The following is a 21,600-nucleotide window of genomic DNA, read 5'->3' on the forward strand; positions in this document are numbered from 1 at the left end:
CCCCAGTGGTGTCATCATAAAATAAAAACCATATTGTGTTACTCTATTTAAAACCCTGTAGTAGGTCTTATCACCAACAGCATAAGGCTTATACATGCTTCTTTCAGAACAAAACTTTTTCTAATCAAGCTCTTGCCAATCTCTCCAGCTATAACCCCAACTACTTTCTCACACACCTTGAACTCTCAATTTTTCAAAATGGGTGTACCTTTACACCTCAATTCTAAGGACTCCAGAACCTCCCTTAAAATTCCAACCCCACTACTCTGTCTCCCACCTCACCCTACTCATCCTGCCAGGAAGCACTAGATATTTCTCCTTTCTCCTCCCATTCTTTCTATTCGTTCTTCTGCTGGATAAATTGTTTATTTTATATATACTTTCTCAGTGGATTGTGACTTCCTATTGGAGAATGATTTCAGCTTTCTCAAGCACTTAAATGAATGCCTAGTGATTATATCAACAACTGGAAATCACCTTCCTCTGTGGGTTCTATGACAAGGAAAAAATTATAGAATGGCGGGCTCTATCCAATACTTATTTGGATCATGGTACTTATAAGTCAGAAACCATTTTACCTGTTTCTTGAGTTTTCGTATTCTGTAGCTCTAACTGGTGTATTTTCTGAAGTTCCTTGATCTTTTCCTCTTGAGCAGAAATAAGCTCCTCTTTAAGACTGCAAAGAGCTTTATCTTTTTCATTTTCCATATATTCACGGACCTGATCCACATGAGTTGAATAAACCAGAGAGAGGCAAATGCGTTGGGCTTCCATCTGTAGCCTTAAATCATTCTTAAAGTAAACATATGTAAACATTATAATATTTTTAAATGACAAATCAAATAATTCAACTCCTATTTTTTGCATATACTGACTACAAGAGTTTAAAAATTCATAAGAGAACTGAAGGCTAATTTTTTTTTCTGTCTTCATTCTGTTGCATTGATCTACTTTTCTATTTCAAGGAAAGTAGCACAATGTTTTCATTGCCTCTGTTTTATACTAAATTGTGATATTTTTGGTATAGCTGGCATGACTCATCTTTAATTTTTTGTTCTAAAATATTTTAAATGTACAGAAATGGAAATAATGAAGTAACCAACATTTATGTACTCACACCCCAAATTAATAAATGCTTTTTTTTTTTTTTTTTTTTTTTTTTGGAGACAGGGTCTTATTCTGTCACCCAGGCTAGAGTACAGTGGTGCAGTCATGGCTCACTGCAGCCTTGACCTCCTGGGTTCAAGCGCTCCTCCCACCTCAGCCTCCCAAGTAGTTAGGACTACTGGTGCATGCCACCATGTCCAGCTAACTTTCTATTTTTAGGTAAAGATGGGGTCTCACTCTGTTGCCCAGGCTGGCCTGAAACTCCTGGGCTCAAGCCATCCTTCCAAAGTGCTGAGATTACAGGCATGAGCTACTGCACCCCCCCTACTACTTGTTTTTATTCACTGTTATATCACCAGGGAATAAAACTGTGTAGAATGCAGCAGAGGCTCACTAAGTATTATTAAATAAAAGTTGACTTGTAGGGTCTCTTTCCTATATACTAAAATTTCACAAGGATCTCAATGAGTTTCGGGCTTTCCATTATGCTCCACTGATCTATTTGTCCATTCTAGCATCAAACCATACTGTCTATCATGATTTTGTAGTAAATCTTGTTATCAGATGCAATACATTTTTCTAGGACTCTATTGATTATTCTTGAGTATTTACTTGTCTGTATCAATTTTACAATCAGTTTTTCAAGATCCATGAAAAATTTCCTTGTAATTATAACTGGAAATACACTGAATACGGAGAATAATTTGGAGAGAACTGACATTTTTCTTTACATCTTTCCACTATGAATATGGTACATATTGCCATATAGTGAGATATTTACATGCTTCAGTGTTTTATAATTTTCTTGACAAAAGTTCAAAACATCTTGTGTAGGGTTTATTTTGTTATTCATAAAGAAGTTTTCATATTCTTTATCTCATTTCTTATTCTTGTCAAATTGCATTGGCTAGGAACTACAAACCAATGTTGAAATAGTAATGTTGAAAGTAGGTATCCTACACTTGATTCTATATTTAATTTTAATGGGAATGCTTCTATCATATTTTATTCTATACTTACTTGATATTAAGGAGAATGCTTCTAAATTTCACTATTAGAAATGTTATCTGCTAAATGTTTTAATGAAAACAATTACTGCGGTTAAGAAATTTCCCTTCTATTCCGGATTTTCTCCATTGAAAAAAAATTATGAGTTATTAGGTTTTTTATGGATTCTTTTCCAATATATATTAAAATGATTATATGGGTTGGACACGGTAACTTGTACTTATAATCCCAGCTACTCAGGAGGCTCAGGTGGGAGCATCGCTTGAGTCCAGGAATTCAAAACCAGCCTGGGCAACATAAAAAGACCCCATCTCTAAAAAAAAATAATAAATTAGCCAGGAGTGGTAATATGTGCCTGTAGTCCCAGCTACTTAGGAGGCTGAGATGGGAAGACTGCCTGAGTCCAGGAGTTCAAGGTTGCAGTGAGCTATAATTATGCCACTGCACTCCAGCCTGGCAAGAGCAAGAACTTGTCTCTAAAAAAATAAAATAAGGCCAGGCATGATGGCTCACTCCTGTAATCTCAGCACTTTGGGAGGTCAATGTGGAATAACTGCTTGAGACCAGGAGTTAAAGTGCCAAGGTCTGACCCGCAGACTCAGGCTGCACAATGGATGAATAACGTACTCAGACACCAGTATTTAGTAAAAGAGTGGTTAGGGGGCCAGGCTGCTCACAGAAAGAATTGCAGCAGCCGCATGCCCTGACTAGCTGGTCCTGTGGGCATTTATTCAGCATAGATTTAATGACAAAGGCTTTGAGTCAACACACTTGTGGGTAATCTGGTCATCCTCCCCAGAGAGAGCAGTCCTGCAAATGATCAAAGGTCTGTCTTAGGACCACATGAGTAAACAAGCTCTTTAGGTAAACTCCCCTACATTACTATGTACCTACGTCCTAAGCTTTTAATAGAATTCAGCTGCCTTCAATCAAATCTTTCACTGAAGCTACGCAAACCTCCCAGCCTTCCAAGAAGGTTTGTGTCTATTTCCTATAACTTTATCTCCCACCACCCTGACTGATCCCCTACATTTTAGACCTGCCTGGGCAACACAGCGAGATCCTCCTGTCTGTACAAAAATGTTTTAAAAAATCTTAGCTGGGCATGGTGCTATGTGCCTGTGGTCCCAGCTAGTTGGGAGGCTGAATCGGGAGGATCACATGAGCCTGGGAGGTTGTAGCCACAGTGAAATGTGACTGTCCCACTGCACTCCAGCCTGGGTGACAGAGCAAGATCCCATCTCAAAAACAAAACAAAATAAAAAATAAAATAGATCATATGGATTTTTTTCCTGCTATCTATGAATGTGAAGTTAACATTAATAGATTTTTCAGATATTGAATTATTCTTCCATTCCTATAATTTGCAGCCGGGCGCAGTGGCTCAAGCCTGTAATCCCAGCACTTTGGGAGGCTGAGACGGGTGGATCACGAGGTCAGGAGATCGAGACCATCCTGGCTAATACGGTGAAACCCCGTCTCTAATAAAAAATCCAAAAAAAATAGCCGGGCGAGGTGGCGGGCGCCTGTAGTCCCAGCTACTCGGGAGGCTGAGGCAGGAGAATGGCGTGAACCAGGGAGGCGGAGCTTGCAGTGAGCTGAGATCCGGCCACTGCACTCCAGCCTGGGCGACAGAGCGAGACTCCGTTTCAAAAAAAAAAAAAAAGAATAATTTGCTAATATTTTATTTAGGATTTCTACAACCACTCATAAGTAAGATTCATCTATGATTTTATTTGTTTGTACTGTTCTTATCAGGTCTTCTTATCAGTCTCATAAGATAACTGGGTTTTTCTTTTGTCTATCTTACCTTTCTTCTTTCCTTCTTTTCTTCCCTCTAGTTCTTTAATTCTATTTTATTAAGCAATTACATACTGGTTGAGGTGGTAAGACCCACTTGTAAAATGGTCTCAGTCTAATATTTTTGGTTGGAGGAGAGGAGAGAGGGAAAACCTCTATGATTTCAAATTATTTAATGGTTATTGGTTTATTCAGGTTTTGTATTTCGAGTTGATTGAGGTAGTTTATATTCTTCCAGAAAACCATCCAGTTCATCTCTATTTTCAAAATTATTGATGGACATTTATTTATAGTATTCTTTTATGAATCTCTATGGTATCTATACTTATGTTTTTATTTTCATTCATTTGATTTTGTTTGTTTTAGAGATAGGGTCTCACTCTGTCGCCCAGGCTGAAGTACAATGGTGCAATCATAGCTCACTGCAGCCTCTAACTCCTGGGGTGAAGCAATTCTCCTACCTCAGCCTCTCAAATAGCTGAGACTACAGGCACATGCCATCATACCTGGCTGATTTTTAAATTTTTTGTGGAGACAGGCACCTTGCTATGTTGTCCAGGTTGGTCTTGAACTCCTGGGCTCAAGCAATCCTCCTGTCTCAGCCATCCAAAGCACTGGGATTATAGGTGCGAGCAACTGCACCAAGCCTCATTTGGTTTGTCTTTTTTTCCCTGATCATACTCTTCTTTTTTTTTTTTTTTTTTTTGACAGAGTCTCACTCTGTTGCTAGGCTGGAGTGCAGTGGCGCGATCTCAGCTCACTGCAATCTCCGTCTCTGGGTTTCAAGCAATTCTCCTGCCTCAACTTCCCAAGTAGCTGAGACTACAGGTGCGCACCACCACGCCCAGCTAATTTTTTGTATTTTTAGTAGAGACAGGGTTTCACCATGTTGGCCAGGATGGTCTTGATCTCCTGACCTCGTGATCCACCTGCCTCAGCCTCCCAAAGTGCTGGGATTACAGGCGTGAGCCACCATGCCTGGCCCATATTCTTTTTTTTTTTTTTTTGAGATGGAGTCTCCCTTTGTCACCCAGGCTGGAGTGCAGTGGCGCGACCTTGGCTCACTGCAACCTCCACCTCCTGGGTTCAAGCAATTCACCTGCCTCAGTCCCCTGAGTAGCTGGGATTACAGGCACATGCCACCAGGCCCAGCTAATTTTTTGTATTTTTAGTAGAGATGGGGTTTCACCATGTTAGTCAGGATGGTCTCGATCTCCTGGTCTCACCTTGGGATCCACCCACCTTGGCCTACCAAAGTGCTGGGATTACAGGTGTGAGCCACCGCACCCACTGGCCCATATTCTTGGAAGTCCAACACTTTACTAGTGTTTATTTTATTTTATTTATTTATTTATTTTTGAGACACAGTCTTTCTTGCTCTGTCACCTACGCTGGAGTGCAGTGGCGCAATCTCAGCTCACTACAACCTCTGTCTCCTGGGTTCAAGAAATTCTCCTGCCTCAGCCTTCTGAATAGCTGGGATTACAGGCACGCGCTCCCACGCCCGGCTAATTTTTCTATTTTTATTAGAGACGGGGTTTCACCATGTTGGTCAGGCCAGTCTCGAACTCCTGACCTCGTGATCTGTCCACCTCAGCCTCCCAAAGTGCTGGGATTACAGGTGTGAGCCACCATGCCCAGCCACTAGTGTTTACAAATAATAAACTTTCAAAATCCTTGAAAACTCTTCTTCCTGTTTTGGTTATTCTAACTTTGCTTATTTTGTTCTTAACTTTATTATTTCCTTCTTTCTACTTTTCTTAAGTCTACATGCTCTGATATTCTAGCTTCTAGAACTAATAGCTTAACTCATTTTCAATATTTATAAAATCAGTACATTTAAGGCTAAAGTTATTCAACATATCATGTTAAATGCATTCTGCATTTTTCAAAAATATTCTTGACTCTTCTTGTGTATTTCTTCTTCCACATCAACTATACAGCAATTACTATTCTGTGTTTTTCAAAAATATTCTTGACTCTTGTGCATTTCTTCTTCCAGATAAACTATACACCAATTACTAAGCTGAATTTCAGTAACTTTTCATTGTGAGTTGGAATGGAACTACATAAGGATTACAGATTAATCTAGAGATAACCTGGATTTTTACAATATTCAAATCTTCCCACTCAGAAATGAGACTTTTCATTTATTCAAGTCTCTTATCCTTCATTAAAGTGTTACAATTTTATTTACATTGGCTTATTCATATTTATTTTACATTAAAGATGTAAATCACTTGAGGTCAGTAGTTCAAGACCAGGCTGGCCAACATGGTGAAACCCCATCTGTACTAAAAATACAAAAATTAGCCAGGCGTGGTGGTGGCCACCTGTAATCCCAGCTACTCGATAGGCTGAATTTGTAGTGAGCTGAGATCCACTCTAGCCTGGGCAACAGAGTGAGACTCCGTCTAAAAAAAAAAAAAAAAAGACTTTCATTTCTCATGTTTAATTTTTTAATTTAATTATACATGTGAATTATGACAAGTATCTTTCTCTCCAATCATACCACGTATCTTTTTGTCTTTGCAATGGTTAGGACCTACATAACAGAACAGCAAGTGACAAAAGCTATTCTGATCTTCCTGACTCCAACGTGAAGGCCTGTGCTATTTCACTGTTGGTTCTTGATAAGTGGGCTTTATTTATTCCCCCCCTTTTATTCATGCATTCATTCATTCATTTAAAAAAATTATTTACTGCCTATCATGTGTTAGACATTATTCTAGGCACTAGAGATACAGGAGACTGGGTCCCTGCTCTCAAGGAGCTGATATTCTAGTGGTTCCTGCTGTAGTTTCTAAGCTCCGGCATCTCTTTTGATTCTAATAATTATCTTCGAGTTTAAACACATACACTTCAATCTATGACCTCTCCCTGCATCAATAATTAATCAGTATCTATAAAATTCCTGTCACTCTTCCTTCTTCCTTGCATCCCAACCCTGAAAAGACTTCTATGATGTTTTTATTTTTCTCCTTCTGCCCAAACTTCCTAAGTATATTAGAGATATTTTTGTGGCATCCACATTATTTCAAGCATATTTAGGCTGCTCTTAGGTGTTACCATTGTGTAAGTCACTGCTCGATTTCTTCTGTGAACTTCCCTTTCCATCAATAAAGAGGTCTGTCTTGGTAATGATGAATGGGCAGGAAGTTTACAGGCTTGCTCCCCTTTACTTTATGTAGTCAATGTCACATAGAGGGTATCTGAATGCCATCAAAAGTATTTTTTTAGTATCTCTTTATTAGAGAAAACAGAATTCTGGCTGGGGACAAAGACTCATGCCTATAATCCCAGCACTTTAGGAGGCCAAGTCAAGAAGATCGTTTAATTTAAGCCCAGGAGTTTGAGACCAGCCTGGGCAACATGGCAAATCCCTGCCTCTACAAAAAATACAAAAAACTAGCTGGGTGTGTGGTGCATGCCTGTAATCCCAGCTACTCAGGAGGCTGAAGTGAGAGGATCACCTGAGTCCAGGAGGTCAAGGCTGCAGGATGCTGTGATTGCACCATGAGATTCTAGTCTGGAGAGCAGTGAGAGCCTGTCTCAAAAAAAAAAAAAAAAAAAAAAAAAGAAAATTAGAATTCTTACTAAGAAAATTTGACCATTTTGACAGCTCAGGGTCAAATGCAGGTCTTCTTCCAAAAATGCTTTCTAAAAAAAATTAAAAGATGTGTGACATTTTCACAAGTAACTGCCACACATTATGGTTTTGAAAACAATTCCAGACATTTAACAGAACACTAATAGTTAAGCAATTTGGCCAGGCGCAGTGGCTCGCACCTGTAATCCCAGCACTTTGGGAGGCCGAGGCTGTTGGATCACCTAAGGTCAGAAGTTTGAGACCAATCTGGCCAACATGGTGAAACCTTGTCTCTACTAAAAGTACAAAAATTACCCAGGCGTGATGGCGCATGCCTGTAATCCCAGCTACTCAGGAGCTGAGGCAGGAGAATTGATTGCACCTGGGAGGCAGAGGTTGCAGTGAGCTGAGATCACACCACTGCATTCCAGCCTGGGTGGCAGAGTGAGACTCGGTCTCAAAAAAAAAAAAAAAAAAAAAAAAAAAACCGTTAAGCAATTTGAATTTCTTGACGCTATTTAGGCAATTAAATATATAAAATATCTCTACATTTGATATAAATCATAAATATAAAATATCTCGACATTTGATATAAGATCACAAATATGATATATTTAGGAATAAAAAGAGAAAATTTTCCAATGACTTCCAAAGTCTGTAAGATTCTCCAAGGTCTGGTCTCTTTCTCCTTCAAACTCTTCTTCCACTCTCTTGCTCTCTCAAACTCAACTACACAGGCCTTCATTTTGTTCTTTAAACTTACCCATGTCTTTACAATTGCTCTACTTAGAGCTTCAATGTCATTCAGATCTCAGTTCAAATGTCAATTCCTCCTAGAGACCTTTCCTGACCACCATATTTAATGTTGTTATTACCCTCTCTCTCCATCATTCTCTATCACATTATCCTATTTCTTCATAGACGTTATCACTATTTCTAACTATCCTACTTGTTTCATTTATCACCTGCCTCCCTGACTAAAATACATGTTCTTTGAGACCAGAAACCTCTCTCTTGTTGGCCACTATATTCGTACTTGCCAAGAGAGTCAATAAACATTTGTTAGATAAATGAAGAAACACATAAAACTTTAGTTAGCATCATTACACTGTAGATAGCAGAATTTTCCTGTTATTTTAATATCAGTATCTGGCAAATATAAATTATCAGGAGTGATCTGTTATTATATACATATAATTCTTTAACTATATTTAGAGTTAATACTGTTTTTTTCCCTTCAGGTATAACAAAGATTCTGAAAAAACTCTAGGACTTAAATCAAGGGGTTTTCTTTCTTCCAGGAAAATATAATTTCATAACCACCTAACAACTATAAAGACTACTAAAAAGCTTAGGAGTTCATTTTCAGTTGTGGAGACTTGAAAACATCACTATGAAATAAAACTGAAACAAATCTTTGAGATTATAACAAAAATTATAAAATGAAATTAGTAACTTTTCTAATGCTGAGATTCTCCACAAAGTTATACAAACTCTTGTCTTTCCAAAGAAAATCTGAATCCATTAGTGTGTTTTATTTCCTAAGCAGAATATGCAACATAGATTGAAAGAAAGTCAACAATGGTTTAAAAAAAATACTTAAATGATAAATAAATGATAGGCTCAAGTTAAAATTACATTAGAGGGTTCATTTTCATTTTCTTCTAAGGATATGAATTTATGTTTTATGAAGGTGAAGCCTTAGTGTGAAATGTACATTTTCTTTTTTTCTCTCTTTTTTTTTTTTTTGAGACAGAGTCTCACTCTCTTGTCCAGGCTAGAGCACAGTGGCACGATCTTGGCTCACTGCAAGCTCTGCCTCCTGGGTTCACGCCATTTTCCTGCCTCAGTCTCCCCAGCAGCTGGGACTACAGGCACCCGCCACCATGCCCAGCTAATTTTTTGTGTTTTTAGTAGAGACAGGGTTTCACCATGTTAGCCAGGATGGTCTTGATCTCCTGACCTTGTGATCCGCCAGCCTTGGCCTCCCAAAGTGCTACGATTACAGGCGTGAGCCACTGCGCCTGGCCGAAACGTACATTTTCATTGTGCTTTACCATATGTAAATAAGTAAACATACCTGTTCTGATTTAAGTACATTGAGTTCTTTCTGAAGTTTATCATTTTCACTTGGTTGAGCTGCTCTAAGTGATGATTCCTTTGTTACAGATGGTAAGTGATCCAAAATCAACTGTTCTTGCTTACTTTCTTTTCCAGTAGTCATATTTTCAAAAGAAACTTTATCTTCCACCATTATTTTTGATTCTTCACCAAAACTTTTATTTACTTTAGAAACTGATCCTTCAGCATCCCTGCTTGTCATAGTCACAACTCCATCTGATAAGGAGCTTACTTGAGTATCACATGACTGTACATTTTCTGCCCTGTTGTGGTTAATAATGATTTCTAGCTCTCTACATCTCAATAAAACTTGTTCTTTCTCTTGCTTTAAAGATTTAACTTCTTCATTTAGAAAACTAATCTCACCATGTTTCTGTTTCAATTGTTCAGAAAGATCAGCTAGTCTCTGTGACAGCTCTAATTTCTCTCGCTTGGTTACCTCAAGTTTTTCCATGAGTTCTGTTGTATCCTTCTCAACAACCTCACCCATTTCCAATGTTTCTGCTACAAAAGTTTTGTCTTCATCAAAGACAGAACTTTTCGTTTTCACTGTAGTTGGATTTATTCTTTGCAAATGAAGCTCTTCATTAAGTGCTTTAAGCTTACTTTTATACTCTAATTCCTGTTTATTTTTACTGTCTTCTAAATCATCTTTTACTTTGAGAAGGCAAGCATATTCCTCTTGTAACTCTTGATAGTTAACTTCAAAGTTTTTTTCCGCAAATGAAAAAGTGTTCCTTTGCTTTTCAATCTCTTCATTTAGCTGAATACATTGCTGTTTGAGGTCCTCATTTTCCTCTGTAAGTATTTCTATTTCTTTTTCCCAGACAGAGTCTTTGGATTTGGACTTAATGGAGTCTATGAAAATCAATCTTTCTTCTTGGTTATCCGGAGTATGTATTTTCAACATGTCTTCAAGAGCTTTCTTTTCATCTTTAAGAATGCTATTCTCTGCTTCAAGTTGTGTGAATTTTTCTTGAAGATCATTCTCTTTTTCCTTCATCTGTTTTTCTAATAGTTCTATTTTAAGTTGTAATTCTTGAACTTCTTGTTCAAGTGTACCCTTTTCCTTTTCTTCTTGTCTGAGTATTTCAATTTCTTTTTGAAGTTCATTGATTTGAAGAGTCATTTCTTCTGACTTTGAATTTACAAGAGACTGCTGTAAATCTTTTAGCTTCGAAATTTCCAAAATTAATTGATTCTGCTTAGTTATCAAATTGTCTTTTTCAAACTGCATGGTTTCTATCTTTTGACTCATTTCATTCTGTAAACCATCTATCTGCTGTTTATAGTGAATGCCTAAATTATCTTTAAGTTTTTCAATATTTATTTGATGTTCAATTTCTAAATCTTCCTTCAATTTGGAAAGTTCTTCTTCATGACTAAATAGAAGCTGTGTTCTCAGCCTCTCTAATTCAGCTTCTTGTGATTCAGCCATTCTGTCTAACACAGCATTCTTTTCTTTTTCTAACATTTCAAGTTTTATCTTATAATTTGTAACTTCTGCTTCATGTTTTAATTCTAGTTCCTTTCGGGATTCAGATGCAGAAACAATCTCAGCTTTCAAATCTTCCACTGTACTAAGGGACTTTTGTGCTTCATTCAGTTTACTTTCTTGTTCAGCTATTGTCTGTCTAGCTCTCTGAATTTGTTCCCTTGAAAAGCTCAATTCTTCAAAAAGGTCTTCAAGCTGTCTCTGCAGAGCACACTTTTCTTCTAAAATTACTCCTAGTTCTTCCTTGAGTTTTTCCTTTTGAGAGTTAGTATCTTGCAATTTTATATTCAGTTCATTTATTGCCACATTCATTAACTTTATCTGATCTTCATTAACTGTAATATTTGGATATGACCTTAAAGCATTCTCCATTTCTCCCTTATGCCGTGTTTTAAGTTCCTCCATCTGTGACACGTGTTGTCTTATTAATTCTTGTTTCATTTGCACTATCTGCTGCCCATACATCTCATCCAGCTCTGCTCGGAGTTGTTCTAACTTTCTTTGTGTTTCTTGTTCCATTCGTTGTACTATATCAGTTTCGAACTGGCTGTCTTTATGATTTCTCTTCTGAAGTTCTTCGACTGTCCCCATTAACTGTTTTATTTCTTCAGAAGATTGTCTTTCTTTTTGCTTAGAATTAGTCAGCTCTAATTTCATATTTTTTATTTCTTGGTTCTTTTGCACAACCTGTTCTTGTAATTCTCCTAGTAATTTATCAGCAGCTGTTAATTTATCCTTTAGCTCAAGAGTTTTCTTTTCTTCTTCTATTATTTTTGTGTTTAATTCTTCAATGATTGTCTCCTTTTCCTGTATTTCTTCTTTATTTGAGTTTTCTACTTTTTTATCTTGTTCCTTTAGGGAAAAAAATGAAAATGTAAGATGGCATTTTTAGATTCTGGCAAATTATACCGCTTCATCTCATTACCAAAAGATTGATAGAAGTTTCCTTTTTAAAAAATTCTACAAAAAGTAAATGTTGGTCCTGCCCCTCAATTTTTTCCACAATAATGAGACCTAGAACTCGTGTACCCAACACTACTTGTGAGCAAACACTACAGTAGTTATGGCCTTCTTAGAAGAAATTTCTCTTAACATTTCTGTGATTAAAAGTTTTAGTTTAAAAACCCAGTCTGATTTTAGATGTCTCCAAACTGTTATATTCTCATTTTTCTTAATAACTGATCAACATTCTAAATATTTAGTATTCTCTATAGCTAAAGTACTGCATATACTCTAAACACATTCAGAAAGATAAAAACAAATCAAAGTTCCTCACATGTATTCTGGTGACTTCAATGTGTGTCATGGGCAAGGGCTATGGAAAAGAAAAACAACAAAAACAGATTCCTAATGGTCTGTCTTAACTTCAGTCCTGGGCTCTTAAGTCAGTCAGAAATTTAGAGATATGCAATGCTTAAAAGGTTGAACCTCAAGTGACATCTAAGACAACTATACCATTTATGGCATATCAACTTGGTCCTAAACTTTTGGTTTAAACAGAATTTTGAAAGCAAAGCAGATACTCTCCCCCAGTTCTTATTTGGGATTCTATTCTGGAACGGAGACAAGGCTAAGCGCAGACACAGGCCAAGGCATATTTGTTATTGTGATTACTTCAGCATGACAAAGTCAAGCAGAGGCCCTCGGTCAAAGTTTTGCTTCAGTAACTTAGTTGCTTCTGTAAGTAACAGAGGGCTATAGTCTCAAAGACAAATAAATACATGAAATCTACAGAATGGATCAGAACATAAGTAGGTAAGTAAAATTATTTTAAGGAGACAGGAGTCCCAGGCAAACAGGATTCAAAGGTGCCTTGAATGAATGTATTAACTTATCTAAAGAAGAAACGTCAAGGCTGAGAAAAAGAAAAGCCTCAGAGAGAAATGTTAGCAGTGCCCATTCAAATACAGCCTTTGAGAATTCTGGTCGCTCTAGAAAAAACATTACCTAACGTAGAAAGAAACGTCAGGGCTTGTAGCAAACAGCATTTAAGAATTCCCATCTAGGCCGGGCGCGGTGGCTCAAGCCTGTAATCCCAGCACTTTGGGAGGCCAAGACGGGCGGATCACAAGGTCAGGAGATCGAGACCATCCTGGCTAACCCGGTGAAACCCCGTCTCTACTAAAAAAAATACAAAAAACTAGCCGGGCGAGGTGGCGGGCGCCTGTCGTCCCAGCTACTCGGGAGGCTGAGGCAGGAGAATGGCGTAAACCCGGGAGGCGGAGCTTGCAGTGAGCTGAGATCCGGCCACTGCACTCCAGCCTGGGCGTCAGAGCGAGACTCCGTCTCAAAAAAAAAAAAAAAAAAAAAGAATTCCCATCTATAGGCATGATCATTCCTACTGTGAGAGAGATAGATCAGGTTATCTCAGCCTAATGCCCCTGAACATGTGATTCCTCTAAAACCTTTTGATCTCATGGTCACTAACTAACTTCATAATTATTATTTGACTTTTAAAATTCATCTGCCCATGGAAATAATATAAAAATCCAATGAACTTGAAATATTTAGGTCCCTGTGATAATGATTTCTCATTGTAAATTAATAATCTTATTCAAGCTTTAAACATTAGCCTCATGGTGAAACCCCGTCTCTACTAAAAATACAAAAATTAGCCAGGTGTGAGGGTGGGCAACTGTGATCCCAGCTACTCAGGAGGCTAAGGCAGGAGAATCACATGAACCTGGAGGACAGAGGTTGCAGTGAGCTGAGATCTCACCATTGGACTCCAGCCTGTGAGACAGAGCGAGACTCTGTCTCAAAACAAACAAAAAAAATTAGTCTCGTGAACTTGGAAAATCTGAGTTCACTTCTGAGGTAGCTCGTCTCAGTTGACAGGGGAAAAAAAAAAAATCAGACTTCTGAACCTACAAGTTGAAGGCCAGATTCTGTACTATACAAATTAACCAAGGCAATGAATGTTATCCTGTGCAGCCTCTTGGGCAAAATTCTATCAGCTTTTGTCTTAGTATCACATATCCCATCCAATATTACCATGTTATTACCAAGTCCTGAGCCTTCTTACTTCAAACTCTGCACTACAACAGGATATTAGTAAATCAGTTTAATCTCCTTGAATCCCAGTGTTTCATCCGTACAACAAAGATAATATTATTTCCTCTATCTCACAGAATATGCTAAAATAAAATATCATCTATTAAGGCATTTTATTCTTACTGCACTATTAATATATACAAGTATAATATATTTACATACTAGAAAGAAATCTATAACACATTTGGAGCCTATGAGAAAGTAAAATCGGTTCATGGTGGTCAATTCCAGTTAAACTGTTAAATAAGTAACTAAGTTTGAAAAATGTTAATGTTATAAAATCTAACTTTTCTGTTTCCTGATTTCGGTAAGGGAGGCGGGTCTTCATAAAACAGTATCATTTAATTCAAAATTGTCCAACACCTGATATAATAACAACCAACAATAATTCTTCATTCAACCATTAAACAACACAAACTTATGGTTTATTTTTCTTAGTGTCACTCATTTCAAAGTACACGGTTTTAAACCACTTATATTTTGTGGTCTTAAAAAAAAAGCCTTGTGGTTGAATACACTATCTTTTGGAAATACACCTGAGATGGTGGGGAATAATATGCTATGGCACGATAGGAAGTTTGCAGGATTAGGACAATGAGAATGAGCTTTTGATCATCGACACAGTTGTGTAAGGAAGGGGTCCCCAACCTCCAGGCTGCGGACCCAGTACCGGCTGGGGCCTGTTAAGGACTGGGCTCCACAGCAGGAGGTAAGCGAGCAGTAAGCTCGCCTCTGTCAGATCAGCTGCAGCATTAGATTCTCATAGGAGCTCAAACCTTATTGTGAACTGTCCATGTGAAGGATCTAGGTTGCAAGCTCCTTATATGAATCTAACTAATGCCTGATGTCATCCCCAAACCATTCCTCCCCCAAGTCTGTGGAGAAAGTGTCTTCCATGAAACTGGTCCTTGGTGCCAACAAGGTTGGGGACCACTGGTCTAGGGAACAAAGACCATTTCATTTCTGACCCTAATGCCTTGGCTGACCCTAATGCCTCAGCTGCCAATAGAACTATTACTCGGGGGGATTCATTTTCTTAAGAATAAAAATTTTAAAAATATGTAAATAGTGAAAAACAGATTGATAAAAGTATTCTTGTTACATTCAAATAAACAAAGGTTATTCCCCCTACAAAAATGAATTACTTGAATTTTAGATAATCTCAATTTATATGGCCCACAGAGTAAATCTAATACAATCCAATCTCCAGGCTCTTCTCACCGAGCCCTAGATTATCCTTCTACTCTTACCTCCTGGAAAGATTAACCTTCAAAGACTACTGTTTCTAGATAAATTACACCATTTTTTGATCCTTACTGATTTTTAACATGTTTCATCCTAAGTCTTTATGCCTACTCCACACTCTGTCTAAAATGTTCTCCCCATTTCTATCAGTTTAGATCCTTAATTTATCCACTTGTTTACGAAGTAAGTATTGAGTAGCTACTATGTTCTATGCATTAGACCAACTGCTGGGGAAACAAAATACAATTAAAAAGGGGGTGTTCCAACTTACAAACTTAACTGAAATAGAAACTCCTCCAATAAAGCCTACCCTGAATCTCTTCCCTCATGAAGCCAGACCTATTCAGAACTTTCAAAGCACTTTTGGCCCACATTTATCCTGGTTTTGTGGTGTCCTTTGTACATGCCATAGCTCTCCTACTAATCTATGAGTTCCAGTGAAGAAAAGGGCACACTTTAAGCCTCACTGTATTTCTTTCAAGGGCCTGCTACAAAAATAGGTGTTCTGTAAACACTTACCTAATTACTTTTAAATTACCTTATAGTTGTAAAGCACGTATTTTTCATAATATCATTGTTACCAATTTGTACACTCCCTATTATTTAAAAGCAGTCTCTGGAGTCAGACAACCTAGATTTGAAATCTGGCTCTATCAACTTATTACCTGTGTATACCAGAGCAATTTACCTCATCTTGCTTTGTCTTGGTGTCCTCATTTAGAAAATAGTAGTGATAATGGTACTTCTATTGCACAGGCCTACGGTGATGATTCAATGAGTTAATATGTGTAAGATGCTTTGAATACTGTGTATTACACAGTAAGCACTTAATAAATGCTAATTACTACTATTATTATTATCCAAACAATATTCTTGTCTTGGTAATTTCTCAACATCTTGCAGAAGAACCTCCTAAGTTTATAAAAAGTATTATATAGCATGTACAATCCATCCTCATTCTTTGCAGATTCCATATTTGTGAGTTCTTGCAAAAATTTATTTGTAACACCCAAATCAATGCTCATGGTGCTTTCAGTCATTTGTAGGTGTGCACAGAGTGACAAAAAATTTGAGTTACTGGACATACACTTTTAGCTGAGGTCAAACAAGGTGACACACTGCCTTGTTCATCCCTTATAGAGAGGACCAGAGGGATGGAGAGGACCCGAGGCAGTGCAGTATAGTATAGGAAGCTCCAGCTCTGGGGTAACTGACAGGATCTGAATCCCAGCCTGACACCTGTTAGTGGGGCAGCCTCAAGCAAGTCACTTCTGAACCTTGATTTCTCTTTTAAAAAATAAAGAAACAATCTTCCAGGATGAGTAGTTTTTATGATTTAAGATTATAATCAATGTGGTATACATATATGTAAAATATACACACCCATACACAGACACATACTTCCTCCACCAGCCCCCCACCAGAGAACTTATTTGCTAAATAAGTGTTCCCAGAAACTTAAGTCTATGGAACATAACTCATGTAAATAAAGAGAACTGACTATATTCGATTTTTTTTCTCATTAAAATCCATAAAATTTCTTTCTGTTGTGAAAATATTTTCTGAATTTCACAACCATGGCTAAAATAAGTGGAAATAATTATAAATGACAAAAAAAACTATAGTTATAAATTCAGATTTTCCTGCTAATTCAGTTTAACATAGGTTGATCACTTTTAGGGAACTCAGTAATGACTATTATCTTAAAAACTCTATTACTGAGATTCCCATTTGCTTTTGAAATAAATTACACAAAGAGCTTAATTATGAAATTTTGTGATTCATGTGCCTAACAAAAAAAGCCACTTGCATAAAAAACTTTAAACTGTAAAGCTTCTACAAGTTAGCTGACTTCCTTAAAATAAACATACCATTTCATATACTTTAATTTTTTCTTGCAAGAAACTAATTTGCATTGTGAAGTCTTCTTTCTTTTTCTGATAATCTTCTAGTAAGTGGTCTTGTTCTTCAAGCTGCTGTTGATGAGTGCGGATCTGCTGTTTGGCTTGTAGTAAGTCTGCAGCTGTGCTACTATGAGTGCTGTTTCTCAGAGTTTCACTAGCCTGCAACTGAAAATAGAAACCTCAAAATGTTAAATTCTGAAGTGACTGTATTAGGGAATAGACACCTTTGGGGTGTGCCTGCAATAGCTCTCTGGGAACTTTGCAGGCTTGAGACCCTAGCAAACATGCTACCTTGGCTAACTAGATAGGTATACCCAAGCTGAGCCAATAAAATTATCTTTTCCATGATACAGCAGAGAAGCTAGGTCTCCTGAGACTGAGGTAGATATGGGAAGAAAAGTGAGGCCTCAAAGACAGTACTTCCCAAATTCTCCGTGGCTTTCCAGTTTGTAGTTCCAATCCCTTTCAGAGGCCTGGTTGTATTTCTGCCCTTGGATTCTGGAAACAGCCTGAATCCTTACACTAAATACCTCCCTTTTGCTTCAGCTATTTCAAATTGTTTTGCTACTTGCCATCAGAAATTCTGATTAATGCAATTAGATTCCTGTGGCTCTAATTAAAAGAAAATGGAATATATTTAGTCTTATTATCATTTAGAACCTAACTAAAATAAACCATACCAGAATTGGCAAAGGTAGGATGTGACTACAGGTTAATTTCTGCAGAAATACCCTCAATCAACCTTATAAGATTTGTAAGATTTCAAAATAGAGACAGGGAGGAAATACAAAGGAAATATTAGTAGAAAACCATTTAAGAAATATGAATTAAATTCCTGGTTAACATAGCAACACATATTCACTAATTTTTCATACATGATATAAGAAATGGCTTTTCAACAAATTTAGATTTGTTCTTGAATTTTTAAAATTCATTACTAAAAAACTAATGAATTTTGTTGCATTAGTAACACTTACTTGCTGAAACTGAATCTGTAATTTTTGACTCTGTTCTGTCAACTCTAAAAATTCTCTCATTGTCTCATCCTTTTCTCTTCTTGCTTGTTGTAAATTAGCAGTGAGCTGGGTTATAATGCCATCTCTTTGTTTAATGGCAGCTTCAAATTCTTGTAACTAAAAGAAAATAGTAAGTGCTAGATTTATTTTTTTTAAAAAATTGACTATTATTACAGGCAACTTTTTCAAAATAAGAATTCAAAACACATTGGCAGAATTCTTACATTTTGTAAGCAGTCTTTTCCACATTTGAGAACTATTATAGAAATTGGTGCTTCCAAATCAACTTCAAAAAATTTATCTGAACTAAGGAAAAAATTATATTTGATCTGACTAATCCATATATTTACTTATAGAAGGACAAGTGCCTTTATATTTAGGGGTGCCCCTAATCTGTTCCCAGGCAACACCACCCTAGACATGTTTAATTCCAACTTGTTTCTGAAGAGGATGAGACTGAAATGTATTTTGTCATCCTCATCAACATCCTATTTCACCTTGTTTTCATAACTGACTGCCATAGATAGTTATGGCAGTCTAACCACAGATGTTAGTCTAACCACAAGAGGTTACTTACAAGGACCCACTGACATTGTTTTTCTGTTCTTTTTGGAGACAGGGTCTCGCTCTGTTGCACAGGTTAGAGTGCAGTGGTGTGATTTTGGCTCACTACTGCCTCAATCTCCTGGGCTGAACTGATCTTCCCATTTCAGCCTCCCAAGTAACTAGGACTACAGGCATACACCACTATGCCTGGCTAATTTTTAAATTTTTTGTAGAAGCGGGGTCTTGCTATTTTCACCAGGCCAGTCTCAAACTACTAGACTCAAGTTATCCTCTTGCCTCAGCCTCATGAAGTACTAGGATTACAGGCATGAGCCACCATGCCCAACTTGCTGACATTCTTAACGGACTTAAGTTATATTTTGATGTGGTTTGCACCATAATTTTCTCTCAGGCTGATTACAAAAACATCTGTCTTACTAAAGTGATTTATCATAAAGTTAAAAAAGAGTCTGTGTTATATCAACCCTGTTAATGAAATCCTACTTTTAAGCAGGGTTATTTATGCTGTGTATAAGAACAAAAATTGTAAGTGATATCGTTACCATTTAGTTTTCTGTTTGATTTTTTAAGAGACAGGGACTCTCAATGTTGCCCAGGTTGGACCTGAACTCATGGGTCAAGCGATCCTCCCACCTCAGCCTCCTGAGTAACTAGAACTACAGGGGCATGCCACTGTGTCCCACTAAGTTACCATTTGAAAACCCCCTTCTTTAGGCCAGGCACGGTAGCTCACGCCTGTAATCCTAGCACTTTGGGAGTCCAAGGGGAGTCCAGGAATTTGAGGTGACACCCCGTCTCTACAAAAAATTAGCTGGGTGTGTTAATGCATGCCTATAGTCCCAGTTACTCAGAAGGCTGAGGTGGGAGGATCACTTGAGCCCAGAAGGCAGAGGATGCAGTGGGCCGAGACTGCACCACTACACTCCAGCCTGGGAGACAGCAAGACCCTGTATGAAAAAAAAAAAAAAGCAAAAAGTTAAAAAAAAAAAAAAGAAAAAAACATCTTTAAAGACCACTATTATTCACAGTTCCTGTTTCTGTTTTTGTGAGTAGCAAATCAAAAGCCATAGAAAATAAACATACCTGCTGCAGTCCTTCAGTCCCATAGGTAACCCTCATTTCTTCCAGCTCTCTGTTTAGCTCTTCAATCTCATGCTGCTTCCCAGCCAACTCACTTTCCATCATCTCTAGGTGAGTCAGACTGTACTGTGCTCCTTGTTCAGAATAAGAATCATCAACACCAAATTCTTCTTCCTAAATTAATCCAAGATTTTAAAGAATTCAGTACTAGCAATATTCCTTAGGGAGAGAGATTAAAATACTGAAATCCACAGCAAGGTCCACTTTAAAACATCACTCACCACCTGGAAGATTACAGTATGGCAACCTACTTTGTTAACATGGCATTTACCTCAAGAATATAAACAGGCTATCCGCAAATTCTGTTACAATTGAGTTTTCTTTTTTTGACAGGGTCTTGCTCCGTCACCCAGGTTGGAGTGCAGTGGCGCAATCTCAGCTCACTGCAACTTCTGCTTCCCAGGTTCAAGCAATTCTCTCGTCTCACCCTCCCGAATAGCTTGGGACTACAGGTGGCTGCCACCACGTCTGGCTAATTTTTGTACTTATAGTAGAGATGGGGTTTCACTTTGTTGGTCAGGCTGGTCTCGAACTCCTGATCTCAGTGATCCACCTGCTTCAGCCTCCCAAAGTGCTGGGATTAAAGATGTGAGCCACCATGCCTGGTCTACAATTGAGTTTTATAATAAATGGTAGATAACTTTGTTTTAGTAAACATTAAAATTAATTTGAAATCACACACAGAAAGAAGTACATGCAGGAAAAAGTTTTGTTAGTAAGCCAGATGATTTTAAATAGTATACAACATTAGTATCATGAGTAGTTTTAAATACCATACCCTTAATAAATTTGTAGGTTTTCCTGTTTTCATCACAAAACTGCAACCATTTACCTGTATAAAAACAATGTCCTGATATATTATGATCTTAGACATAATTTTATTTAGCTAACAATATTTCTGTTAACTGTATTCATGTGTATGTCTTTTATTCCTAGGGAAAATGCATCATTGGCAAAAACAGATACAGAGATTAATTTAAAATATCTAAGAGACATAATGACCATTTCAAATGTCAATCATTCCTCACACATCTGAGTGCTTACAATGCAGAAGACACTGAACTACATATATACATTTTCACTTAAGTGAATTAAAGTTCTAAGTGCAGTTTCTGTTGCTCTTCAGAAGTATAAACCTCAGTAAATCCTCTTCTATGAAAGGCTTCCTTAAAATAGTTTAAATAATTTTTTTTATTAAGCCCTATTCATTTTCAAGTAAAACAATTTACTGGTAGAAATGTCTTGAAGTGGATGAGCAAGGTAAGTGGCAGGAGGAGATAAACAGGTAAGAACACTCCCTCAAGAACGTTCCTCTGGGGCTAGTACTATGACAGCTATGCCAACACTGACCCATGTGGAGATTTTCTTTTTTTTTTTTTTTTTGAGACGGAGTCTCGCTCTGTCGCCCAGGCTGGAGTGCAGTGGCCGGATCTCGGATCTCAGCTCACTGCAAGCTCCACCTCCTGGGTTCACGCCATTCTCCTGCCTCAGCCTCCTGAGTAGCTGGGACTACAGGCGCCCGCCACCTCGCCCGGCTAGTTTTTGGTATTTTTT

At 37.6% G+C, this 21,600-nt stretch overlaps 1 protein-coding gene across 16 annotated transcripts in view; it reads right to left on the bottom strand.

Annotated features, from left to right (window-relative positions):
• AKAP9 (A-kinase anchoring protein 9) overlaps window positions 1-21,600 on the bottom strand; it is a 172,792-nt gene that overhangs the window by 101,012 nt on the left and 50,180 nt on the right. For 12 of the 16 annotated variants that reach the window (XM_015134121.3, XM_028846079.2, XM_077997065.1 and 9 more), the window contains 6 exons: window positions 20,825-20,878; window positions 19,990-20,160; window positions 18,301-18,456; window positions 17,291-17,488; window positions 9,585-11,972; window positions 579-792 (listed from right to left, as the gene is read on the bottom strand). In XM_015134121.3, coding sequence (XP_014989607.3) covers window positions 579-792; window positions 9,585-11,972; window positions 17,291-17,488; window positions 18,301-18,456; window positions 19,990-20,160; window positions 20,825-20,878 — 3,181 coding nt within the window. The remainder of the gene's footprint in view (window positions 1-578; window positions 793-9,584; window positions 11,973-17,290; window positions 17,489-18,300; window positions 18,457-19,989; window positions 20,161-20,824; window positions 20,879-21,600) is intronic. The other 4 variants (XM_077997075.1, XM_077997067.1, XM_077997066.1 and 1 more) reach the window with 2 other exon arrangements.

This window comes from Macaca mulatta, chromosome 3, assembly GCF_049350105.2.
Source record: "Macaca mulatta isolate MMU2019108-1 chromosome 3, T2T-MMU8v2.0, whole genome shotgun sequence".
Taxonomy (NCBI): Eukaryota; Metazoa; Chordata; class Mammalia; order Primates; family Cercopithecidae; genus Macaca; species Macaca mulatta.